The sequence below is a fragment of the Mytilus edulis genome, chromosome 6 (genome assembly GCF_963676685.1).
Source record: "Mytilus edulis chromosome 6, xbMytEdul2.2, whole genome shotgun sequence".
Classification (NCBI taxonomy): Eukaryota; Metazoa; Mollusca; class Bivalvia; order Mytilida; family Mytilidae; genus Mytilus; species Mytilus edulis.
Window position 1 is genome coordinate 1213338 of NC_092349.1, and position 12610 is coordinate 1225947.

The following is a 12610-nucleotide window of genomic DNA, read 5'->3' on the forward strand; positions in this document are numbered from 1 at the left end:
CGACATAAGACCAATCCATTGCACTCGATTAAACCATTAAGTTTGAATCAGAGTGATGTTCCAAATCAAAAGCAGGTCATCAATTATATAGGGACGAAAAACCCTAGTGTCTCGAATGGTTAAAGGTTGCATTTCTGTAAATATTGACAATGCAATTTCCCAATGCAGGAACTCCTTTCACGGCTAAAACTGTACCACTTTTATTTTGAAATCATAACCTAGAAATGAAAGTTCATATGCACTACTATTTTTTTCAAAGGTCAAAATATAGGGCTGTGCGGCATATTTTCAACGTTTATATGCCCCGAACTTCTCAGAGTATAAACTATCACTAATTGTCTGTAGCCCTACCTCGACTGAAGGGTTACCATAGATTTCAATATAAACAATATACACATGTATATTTACTGGAGGTAACATTCACAAGTTATGTCTCTGTGAGATGCAACACAGAGAGCATATCTGGGAACTTGATCTCCAAAAAAGAGGCGTGGTTTGAGAAACAGTTGAATTTACAAACATTAAGTGCATTTTAAAACATTGCATTAACATTAGATTTAAAAGAATGGCAGTTTTGATAATTTTTCTAACACGGCATACATGTAAATGATTGACTACTTGACTGGTGACAGCCCCAGAAATAAAATGTCTACTAGTTTTTTCATCACCTTAAAAGTAAAAAGTATTCAAAGATCAAATGAAAAAGTCAAAATAGTCAGTATCATCAGTTACTTGTCTGCGTGTGTAAGATTTCTACAGAAAACGATACTGACAAAACTTTCATGTTTCTTCCTGGTTTTGTCCGGAAGTGTTATGCAGAAATTGCATAACAGAAGTTTTAGCAATATCATCCTAATCCTAAATGATGGCGTCATTAAAAGACAAAACCACACTGACACAACAAGATATATAACACCAATGCAAGACTTATGAAAACACATATGATGAGTGCAATAGTAATGACGTGTGAAATTGTACAATAGACACAAAAGCTTAGCACTAGGTAATATACAGCTGACAGGACAGAAATGATCACTTCAGGTTCTCGCAAACATTACAATCTTTAACACTATGAAATAAATGGATAACAAAGGGAGTTATATCAGATGTCATGACATTTAGAATATGCTTTTTACATAACTATAACAAAGACATGTGATACGTGTAAATATACAAGATTATTCGGCGTACCAAATTTATATTGGACTATGTGCATTTAGATATAGGAAGATGTGCATATTAAATTACAGGAATACAGTATCGGACCTATTCAATCTAGTGGAAAGCTGATACATTTTGTTTATGTATGTTTTCGTATTCATTTGTCAATTGCAAATAAATTGTACATCCCATACTAATTTTAACGGATTGTGAATACGCATTGCGAGTTTTCCCTGTGCAACAGAAGTCTCTGACGATTTTGACGTTACTTTTTGGGTCATATCAATTCTATCTCAGTTGATTAGATTTTCCTTCTCTTTCTTTATTTGCAAGAACATTGATAAACTAGTGTGGCCTTATGTACATGTTTTACGGGGTTATGGATAAATAAAATCAAAAATCCTGACTAATATATAATATGTCAGAATTTTTATACAACGTGAAGATAATTCATATAGCAACGGTAGTCATATGATATCTCATGCATTAAATAATTATACAAACAGTATTGTTATGTGACAAAACAGTAAGACGTTACAAACTCTTAAGACTCAAAACAAGATTAATCCGATAATTCAGGTGTCCATAAGTAATTTCTATGAAAATATGAAATAAAAAGTTATAACTTATTAAGATCATGCAGGCAATGATTGATTGAATTTTCTGTGTTTTAACGAAATTGTATTGTCATTGTAGTAAACTTCCTATTGTCATAACTTTTATTTTTTGGAAAAACTAAGGATTTTCTTATCCCAGGAATAGATTCCTATATATTTGGCACTACTTTTTGGAATTTTGGGTTATCAATGCTCTTCAACTTTGTACTGGTTTGGCTTTACAACTATTTTGATCTGATGGTCACTGTTGAGTCTGATGTAGACGAAACGCGCGTCTGGCGTATTAAATTATAATTCTGGTATCTTTAACAATTATAATAGGAAAACAAAGGAACAACATGAACACTGAACACTAATGTTAAGAACTAATGCGCCATTTTTTTTTAATAAAGATAGCTTAAACTGCCGTGTAAAACAAAATTAAATGATTCATGAAAACATTTGATAACATTTGTTACAAACGTCAAAGATAAAATAGAAATGTTTTTTGGTCCAGTTAAAATTGGGATTATCGAAGAATGTCATTCAAACTGAATATCTCTAATCATCTTGCTCCATTAACAAATGGTTAAACTGTACTATAATTTAGACTCATATTCTGAATTAAAATATACCTCATATCAATCAGTCCATACTGTAATAGTAATTCCTTACCATGCTCGTTTTTCGTGATCATATATTTTTTCCAGTGAAACACCCGGATATGCACGCATGACATTGGATTTAGTTCCTATTTATCTTCATGCAAGATGCGATGATTTAGTGCGCTTCCAGAATTTTTCTAGCTCATATGTAGCCCTACATCAGGTTTAATTATTTAAAATTTTGAACTACTGTATCAGCGAAAACTTTTCAACAGTTTTTATACTGAGGATTCATTTATTTACGTTAATACCATTTTTTGTAGATTGCGGAAACTTACATTTTCGTGGATCAAATTTTGTGGTTTCGGTAAAGTCTGCATTCATATCTTTAGAAACGTTTTAATTCGTTGAACATTTAAATACTAGTACTTGGTGGATCCCCTGTACCCACGGAACACACGAAAGTTGGTATTTAAACGAATATGAAGGAATCCACAGTATTGCAAGAATGTAGTTATCTAATTATTTGATAATTGATAGATTATTCAACGTCAATTACTTCTTGTTTCTACTATATCATTTCGATCTGGTTTTGATGATGGAGGAAGACAATAACAATCAAAACCAATGAGTAAACAAAGACTCACAAAACCAAAGGACATTTACATCAAAAGTTATAAATAATAATTAAGAAACAACACGAACTCCACTAACAATCGGGAGTGAAATCAGGTGCTCCGGAAGGGTAATCATTTCCTGCACCGTATACGGCACCCGTCGTGTTATTTCTTTGTTCAGTTGGAGATACTGGTCTAACTGGAGAGACTCGAGAATTGAAGAGTCTGAATTTTTGAGAATTATTTTCAAATAAGTTAATTAAAAATTAAGTCACATGCAATCGGTCAGTTAGATCCTGACATCATCTATATAGAATTATGTAAACTGACAAAGTCAAAGAAAATAAACAATACCCTAAAACATTGGTAGCTCAGAAAGCCAAACAACAGTAAACAACACCCTGAAGTCTGAGCATCACAAATCTTACAAAATCCGAGTGCTCCCATCGGGTGTTATTTGTTGTAAAATTGTGTTATATGTTTGCATTCGATAAAAACATAAGAAGGTTTTATGTACCAAAATATAAGCCTGGTTACCTTGATGAGTTTATTAAAAAAAGGCAATTGCAAACCTTATAACATTAGATATACAAGATTTTCAATGTCTACCCACAATTCATTATATGAAGATATTGGATTTTGATAGTTATTTAATAGAACTATAAGTATCGAACTTCTTTTTTGTACCCAAAGGTCATAAACATTATTAAATTATAATCCTTTGGTAACTATTTACGCCACTTTCAAGCACCGGTTTTGAACTAATTCATGGTGGCCACTTTTTATTAGTGGAGGAAACCGGAGTTGCCGGGAAAAAACACCGACCTTCGATAAGAAAGCTAACAATCCTAGACTAAGAGTCGATTGCTCTCGCACGGGCAGGGTTCAAACTCATGTTTGTCATATAACAGTCGCTTCTTTCACTTGGTGGCTGTTGTTATTTAAACTGCTATATAACGTGCTGTCTGTAATCATTGTGCAAAACTAATTGTGTCACATGAGTATTTTTCAGGAACATATATTTCTCCGTTTTAGTTGGAGTATTTGTGTCAAAAAGGCAAGAATCTCTTATAATATAGAACAAATGTATATTTAACCTTTTTGTAGATCAACCAAATGTGTTTGCACCTTATATAGTGACTATCTATTTGGTTTCCCTTTACTCATTCTGCCTTTTGCGTTCTGTCAATATAGTGAACACTGTTGCAATGCTACTGGTGTCACACAAATGTCCTTATAAAACATGTAGCACCACTCTCGATTTTAAGTTACAGTTTAGCACCTACGTTCTAATATTGTGTCGAAGATCAAACTTATTCTAAATAAACAAATCGTTCAGTGTATGTTTACTTGTCTTTTTCATCGTATTAAGAAATTTCATTTGATTTTTCATTGTGTGACTTGTGTACCAAGTCAGGAATATGACAGTTGTTATCCATTCGTTTGATGTGTTTGGACTTTTGATTTTGCCTTTTGATTTTGGACTTTCCTTTTTAAATTTTCCTCGGAGTTCAGTATTTTTTTTTTTTTTACTTTTTATAACGTTGAAATTTTACACTGCTGTCTCAATCTAGTGTAACATGTGGAGCAGGATCTGCTTACCATTCCGGCAGACCTTATACAATGTATCACCCCTAGTCTTTGGTGGGGTTCGTATTGCTTATTGTTTAGTTTTCTATGATGGGTCATGTGTACTACTGTTTGTCTGTTTGTTATTTTGGGCCATAGTGTTGTCAGTTTATTTTCGATGTATGAGTTTAGTTGTCCTCTGGTATCCTTTGTCCCTCTTCTTTGACAACTGTTAAAACATTAAACGCTGCCCATTTTTATATGCACTTGTCCCAAGTAAGAAGCCCGTAATTGAGTGGTTGTTGTGTATTTCATTGTATCATTTTAGTGTTTAGCTTTTGCTTTTTTTTCATTATTTTTATATAGTGGTTACGCTGTCCTTGGTAAGAGACGGGTTTGGCGTCATCTAACTAGTTAACCTTTTGGATTGATATACACATGTTCTCAGTTATGAGCCTGTTGTTTAGTGGTTGTCGTTTGTTTGGGGTTATTCATACGTGTTTCTGATTTCTCTTTATTTAAATTGATTAGACAGTTTCTGTTTGAATTGTTCTTGACCAGTCATGTTTGTGCTTTATAGCTGGCTGTTTGGTGTAAGGCAAATTTCTGTGTTGAAGGCGGCCGTACTTTGACCTGTATTTGTTAAATTTGTTAACATTGTGCACGTGACTTGGATGGAGAATTGACTTATTGGCGCTGATACCATATCCTCTCATATTATATAACACTCAGTTTATCTATGTTTTCAGTTTTATAGTATATACTACTAGTATCAATCTAATGCATCCTGGGTAATATTTTCAAAAGCGTACAACAAAGCGTTTTGATTGGTTTAAAACGTTATAAACAATGGAAATTCAACCAATGACGTAACGTTATTTTCCCTTTGGGGTACGAACAATGAAATTACCCATGATGCTTTAGATTCTGAAACGGCCAATTTATATATTGTTTTATCAGCAGTTGTCAAAAAGTACTTACATCCAAACAAAACTGACTTCAAATTAAATAAAGTATAGTATAACAGCAAATCTATTTAAAACGTTTTATTAAGTTACTAGTAACCTGCTTCTTTGACAGTCTGGAAGTAATGCATATATAACAATTATAAAAAAAAAAGAAAGTACACGTATAAAGTGAAAAATTACCAGATGACGTTGATGTTATCTTCAAGACGTTTTACTTTATTACATTTTAATTTAAAATTCAAACGAACGTTCAGAATAATAGATAAAAAACATAAACCTGAGAGAGAGGGTGATAGTGCTTCTAGCGGTTATACAATCTGATACCCTCTTAGCTATATATCAGACAGAGAATTGGTACAATGTACCACTTTAAATAACTTTAAGGTGGTATGGGTGTCATCCTCCATCTTGGGTTGTAAAAAACAGAGAACCAAAGGTCCAGATTTTCTATCAAGTTAGCAAAAGTTGATGCAGGAATGCAGATATTTAATGTGAATTTTCATTTAAAAGAATCAATTTATAAGAATATAACTTATAAATATGGATATTTTTTGCAAATGATGATTATTTTTGGTTGTTCTTAAAAATAAATTAAATTGGCATTTTAAGGGGACTTAACTCTAAAACAGTGCATTTTCTGAAGGATTCTACATGGAATTTTCCTATTTTGCATTTAGCCGGAAAAAACGTACGGTGACCCTATCTTTTCTTTTGATATTCTCAAAGCATTGTCTGAAAGCTATTTTTTCCTTAAGTATTTAACAATTCTATCATTTTGTTTAGTTTCTAATCACAAAATTGTGTTTTTTCCTGTATAATCCATACAAAATGTGTCATTTTGTCACGCCCTGTAGCTTGAGAAAATGCGCGGTGACCTATCATTTTTGTAACATTTTTCAACATACATCAATAGATACTACGTTTTGGCAAAGTATGAACAAATTCTATCATTTTTATTTTAGACTCCCATACCACCTTAAATACATATTTATTTCAGCATACACAATTCTTTCAACAAATAAAGGTTTCAATAATCTAAGTATCTAATGACTCAAGCTAAAACGAGACCAAGAACTAGCGCATTAATAAGTTCATCAAAACATTACTAAATAACGCTGTGAATACACATTGCAAAAAAAAACAGATTATAGCTATATTTCAGTAATTTTTATTTTATAAGAAAACCATGTTAAATGAACGCAAAATCGGTATCGAATTTTATTCTAGAATTATATCATAAAACTATCATATATTTTTATATAATTTTTACAAAATGAAATTGTATCCGGCATCTGTATATAAAATTTGATCAACAATAAAAACATATCTTTAATTACTTTGTCAGTGTTTAAGCACCCACTAAGAAAGGCGGTTAAGCCGTCAATGGAATACTAAAACCATATAATACATATAAGGCATGCATTTTGTCCCGCTTGTGCAATTCTTTTAAAATATTAGCTGAAGCATTCATGTGTGTAGTGTTGTGTATCTTCAATTGTGCAGTGACGTGCATTTGAACGGTTGTCAGTGTGAGTCAAACGTCATAATGAGTATGATAAAACAGAAAGTGGAATGAATGAAATTATGAACTGATGAATGATATATCAAACATTTCAATTATACAAACTATAAGGACAACGGTTACATACTGTAAATTCAAGTTATTGCGATGTTTTTATTATTGTGGTTTTTTTTTTCTTGGGACAGATAAATTGTTCCATCGCAAGAAATAGATTTAATATAAAAAAAAAAGCAGATCATCATTATTTTTTTCCGGATTATATTGTTTGGTATTTTTTTTCTACAAACTTCAAATATTTTATTGCACTTATACTTGTGAACAATGTCCCTTAGTGCTACATTTGTACAACAATGACACTAAGGTTCATCCCTGTGTTGTTAATTGCTCAGTAAACCAGGGGATTTAATTAGCAAACATATTATCAATTTACATTTTTTATTACTAAGTAGTTTAATTTTACAAAGTTTTTCCACGAGCACATTTACATAATGATACATATTTGGTGACACTAAAACGATCCAAAGAGAAACAAATCGCATTCTGTTCGGCATTTACCTTGTAAGATAAATTCATCAGACTGTAAGAAGTTATTGCATTTATTATGATTTTCTTTTCAATATTATCTCATTATTTAAGGACATTGGACACTAGAGACTTGTGTAAGTTCGCAATATATTAATACAAATATTTGGGTACGTATTTTTCTTTTTGTTTCCGGATTATATTGGTTGATGTATCGAGTTACTAAATTCATTTAGTGAATGAAATATAAGCCAGTATGCACAAGGCAACAACAGATAACATACTAGATTTATCAATAACTGTTGATCCGACGGGACATGGATTACCGTAACCCTTTATATTGATGCATACACTGTCCGGGTCATCTCCTCTGTTTACATACGTATACCGAATGTATTCATCAGTTGTTGCTTGAAACCACGTGGAACCAGCAAGCTTCAGATTGGAACCATCAACAAAGCGTGTTACGTTAAATAAACATCTGAAAAGTACATTACGAGTAAATATTGAACGTTTGATAATAAGTACATAAATTTATAATAAATTCAGTTGTAAATCATGTGCGCCTAGTCGATGATTAATAGCAATTTCACATGTTGCGTCGTTTTTTTAAAGTTGATTCTAAATTAAACCATGTCAGCCTGAGGAGATTCACATGTTTTTTTCATATTTTAAATGAATTGGTGCTTTTACACAAATTATCAATGTAAATAAATAACACATGCTTAACGTAACAGTTTTCATGTGCATGATGTGTAAGGTGTAAAGTGCATTGATTAAACGTAAGTAATTACATAGATATATACTCCTCTAGTAATTGAAGTGCAAGTGTTGAAATGAAAATGATAACCCTTTATTCTATACATCATATTTAAACTCAGTGAACCATGACTGAAGGTGAAGGGCAAAATATTCTATTTAATTTGTGATACATTAGATGCATGGCAACTGAATGCTCATATAAATACAAAATACCAAATATATGTGACCTTTCAAAATAAGTTCCCCTTTAAATTACCATTAAATAACTAACGTGTAGATATTAAAAATCCATAAACCATACCAAAAGAATCAGAGCTTAATTATATCGATTGATAATGAGATATGATTATGACAATACACCTGCATGGTAAACACAGTTGATTTGTCATACACATCGTAAATGGGTCCACTTTGACTTATCTAACAATACAATGCAACATGTAAAAAATGTAAATTTGGCATAAAGCAATACAAATTTACTAGGAGCGGGACAATTAATCTGAATCGAAGTGAGATGTTCCAATACTAATACACCTGAATACCAAAATATAATTGACCTACCACTAAGGGTTTCTATCAACTAACTAACTGAATCACAAATTTGTGTATAGTCGATGTACCTGCCCCAAAAAGCAGGCGTTATAGTGAGAATATTATCACATTTGAGCTTGCTATAAGCTTGTTAGTTATACGAAGCATTAAATCATGATTTCCCCTGTTTCTTTTATATACTAAGATATGGCTAACAACCATATTAGGTATTTACAGCTCACTATGATATATGTACAATATCATTGTTTATCATCATATTTTATATTCCCTATTGTTCAGAAAAAATAATTCTTACCGACCATCTATTCCAGACGAACACCCTTGTGTTAAAAAGGATGTAGTTTCATTTTCTTTTAGCATTGAACTCTGTGTATATAACAAAAATATGTAGGTGTGGTTTACATAATCAGGAGGAGCTGGTCCTCGGTACGATCGGATTATGTCTCCAGATGAAACGTCATTTCCGTTGATATTAGTAACGAGCATGTGCAGAAGAGGTAAATCAGGAGTTCCGGCTGCTGGGTATGGAACAGATATGTCGACACATAGTAAAGTATGTGTATCTGAAATATGTAAATTACAGTTTAGTTGTTTTCTGCTTGAATAGGTCTTAAAAGAAAACACTAATTCTTTATTGCTTTGTCCCTGTTGCTAAATATGTTATGGTCCCGAAATGGGTTGTGTAACTAGTAAAGTTGTAATGACGACAACATGGACAGGGTAATCTATCCGAGTGCGAATAGATGCATTCAGTATACTCGTATGATTGTGATCCTTAACAGATTTGACATGCAGAATTTCTAGACGACCACCAAAATCGAAGATAACAGTCAAAGACAGGTTAAATTACACTCAGTTTGCAAAACAAACGATTTATTTTAAAGTTGTCAGATTAAAAAGTAATCATGAAACAAGTGTTGAAAATTAGTTCAGTTAGCAGAACAGCGAGAATATTGAAAATTAATATTTTACATGTTTTACTTTGCTGTAAGACATGTAGCAATTTAAATTCTTTCAAAATAATTTCACCAATTCAAATTGTACCTGTTTTAAATGATGGTATGTAGAGTATGCCCTCTCTCTGAAGTGTCATAGTCAAAGTTGCTTCACTTCTCGCTTGAGCTGGACTAATATAGCCGTCTCCAATTGGATTTAGTTTTGCTGTATGCTCCCTAAAATTATAAATGTCAGACAATTTCAAATATTTCAATAATTTCAATTTGGTGGAAGGTGGTGTGTCATTTGTGTTATGTTCACTTGCATATTCCGTTACAATTTGCTCATAAGAAATCGTGTTCAGATTAATTATTTAAGTTGGTTATGAAAATACTGATATGCTTTAATCGTCGTGCTGAGTAAACAAAAAACTATAGAGTAAATGCATATGCAACTACAACAAAACAACAGAAATAAAGCTAAATTATTTTATCCAGAATAAATGATATAATGAGGATTTCGTCATTAACACAGCATTTAACCTGCTTTGATTACAGTGTAAATTATGTCAACAAAAAACCCACTAATACCAAATAGGACATATCATTATACGTTAATCAGTTTTTATGAGGTTGTTTTCACACTAATTTTGTGGTATCTTTCTTATTTTTATTTTCATTCTATCCATATCCGTCACTGAAGATAAAAAAATACAAAAAAAAGGATACACGATTTATTTCTTTGTGTAAGTATTACAGAATATCTTAACACTTGACAATAAATATAAACACAGAATCATTTCAAAAAGTTATTAGCACAAGAAAGAACACATTTCCAATGACAACTAAAGTGGTTTTTTTTTACTTAATATGTAGTGTAGTTTTAAAAAGGGTAAATATTTGAACATGATATAAAATTCATCTCTAAAACATTACAGGTCGCAATGGTGATGTATCTTATGATTGCAACGTTGTACATATTGGAAAAGGGCGGTCCAATTACACCTTTGATATATTATGTCAAGATAAATTGAACCAAGCTCAACTCACCATTCTTTTATTAAAATGTCCTGTACCAAGTCAGGAAAATGGCTATTGTTATATTATAGTTCGTTTCTTTGTGTTACATTTAAATGCTTTGTTTCTGTTGTGTCGTAGTTATGCTCTTATGTTTGATGTGTTTCCCTCAGTTTAAGTTTGAACCCGGTTTTAATTTTTTTTAAATCGATCGATGAATTTCGCACAACGGTATATTACTGTGGCTTTATGTACTTACTGATATCTATAACTTGTGCAACATGATTCAAAATTCAAGGCTGTCGTGTGAAAATTGATGTATAATGACATGGACAAATCAACATCATCTGGTATAAAACTTATATTCTTCTTTTTTAAAGCTGAAACATATAGAATGGTAAATTTCTTGGAGATAAAATGCAATATAATACACTGAAAACAGTATGTGACACAAAATATGATGGCGAGTCAAACAGCCATATTTCATAAACGTATGATCAGCGGACGTAGCGAAGTAAATGTTGTGTTCAACGTTGTTTATATGAGACCTAGATAGCAACCATTGGCTAGTGACGATGGCTAATTGTATCATATTTTTCAATCTGCTATCATAGGGAACATGCCATGTTCATCAACATGTAGATAATTAATTGTCAAACGAAAAGATTGTGTATGGTGTTCAATGAGACATATATCCATCAGAGACCAACTGACATAGCGGGTAAAAACTACAGGTCCCCATACGGCCTTTAACATAATTTTGATCAAATAAACTTGAACTGTTCAAGTTCCTGATGGAGGTAAAGCGAGCAAATCAGATGTTTGTGACAGAGACAATAACCCAACTAAGGAGCAGAAAATAACCGAAAACCAACAATGGGTCTTCAACAAAATGGGAAAATCCCGTACCTGGAGGCGGGCTTCAGTAGGCGCCTTAAGCATGTGTACTGGTTCAATGAAAATGGACGTCATACTAAACTCCAAAACATATAATTGAACAAGATTAAAAGTCATACAAGACTAACAAAGGTCTGACCCTCAAAACTTGGGACTGGGGCAAACATGTGGCGGGGTTTAACATATTTTGGAGATCTCAATCCTCCCTCTATACCTATAAATATATACTTACCTTCAGTCACCATATTTGGACAGTTGTTAATTAGATTAACATTAACCCAGTACTGTACAATAAAGGGATCTTTAACAGCTGTTAGCCAATTCATCGCTATGGGTCCTGTACCAATAAATATACCATTGTAAAGTAAGTACAAAACATATACATTATTTGACTATGAGTATATGGCCTACGTTTGAAGAAAACATTTATTTATGAGTATACTGATGTGTTCATGCATGATAATCTATTTTAGTCCCGGAATAGTTGTCATAATACTATTTTCACAAACAATGTTATACATACCTGTCAGATTAAGCTCCTGAAATACTTCTGTATAATTGAAGGCCTCTTTAACCATTGACTGGTTCAGTTTTTGATGCCATTCGTCGGTTAAAGCAACTCTATCTGTTTGTTCGAATAACAAGAACACGTATGGTTGTTCTCTTATTGATGGATTTTTAGGGTTGCTGTAAGGTTTGATAATCTAAAACAAATACAAGTTGTAGAGAAAAAGGTTAATGAGATTTTGTTTTATCTCAAGATAGATAGATAGCTGTATAGTGTCCAGTTGCAAATTAAATGTAGTTTTAGTAGGAGCATGCTCATCGGAAAAGCAAACAAAACTTAATAAAACAATTGTTTTGATGCAACAGGAACACGAGTCCAC

General features: G+C 32.3%; 2 protein-coding genes across 2 annotated transcripts in view; both read right to left on the reverse strand.

Annotated features, from left to right (window-relative positions):
- Window positions 1-12610, reverse strand: part of LOC139526915 (uncharacterized) — a 350297-nt gene that overhangs the window by 65469 nt on the left and 272218 nt on the right. The gene's annotated exons all lie outside the window — the stretch shown is intronic.
- LOC139526899 (uncharacterized) overlaps window positions 5582-12610 on the reverse strand; it is a 32920-nt gene continuing 25891 nt past the window's right edge. Inside the window, exons 20-26 of the mRNA XM_071322048.1 lie at window positions 12247-12427; window positions 11956-12060; window positions 11086-11206; window positions 9919-10046; window positions 9170-9437; window positions 6492-8041; window positions 5582-5893 (exon numbers count right to left, since the gene is read on the reverse strand). Of these exons, the coding sequence (XP_071178149.1) occupies window positions 7789-8041; window positions 9170-9437; window positions 9919-10046; window positions 11086-11206; window positions 11956-12060; window positions 12247-12427 (1056 nt within the window). The 3' untranslated portion in view covers window positions 5582-5893; window positions 6492-7788. The remainder of the gene's footprint in view (window positions 5894-6491; window positions 8042-9169; window positions 9438-9918; window positions 10047-11085; window positions 11207-11955; window positions 12061-12246; window positions 12428-12610) is intronic.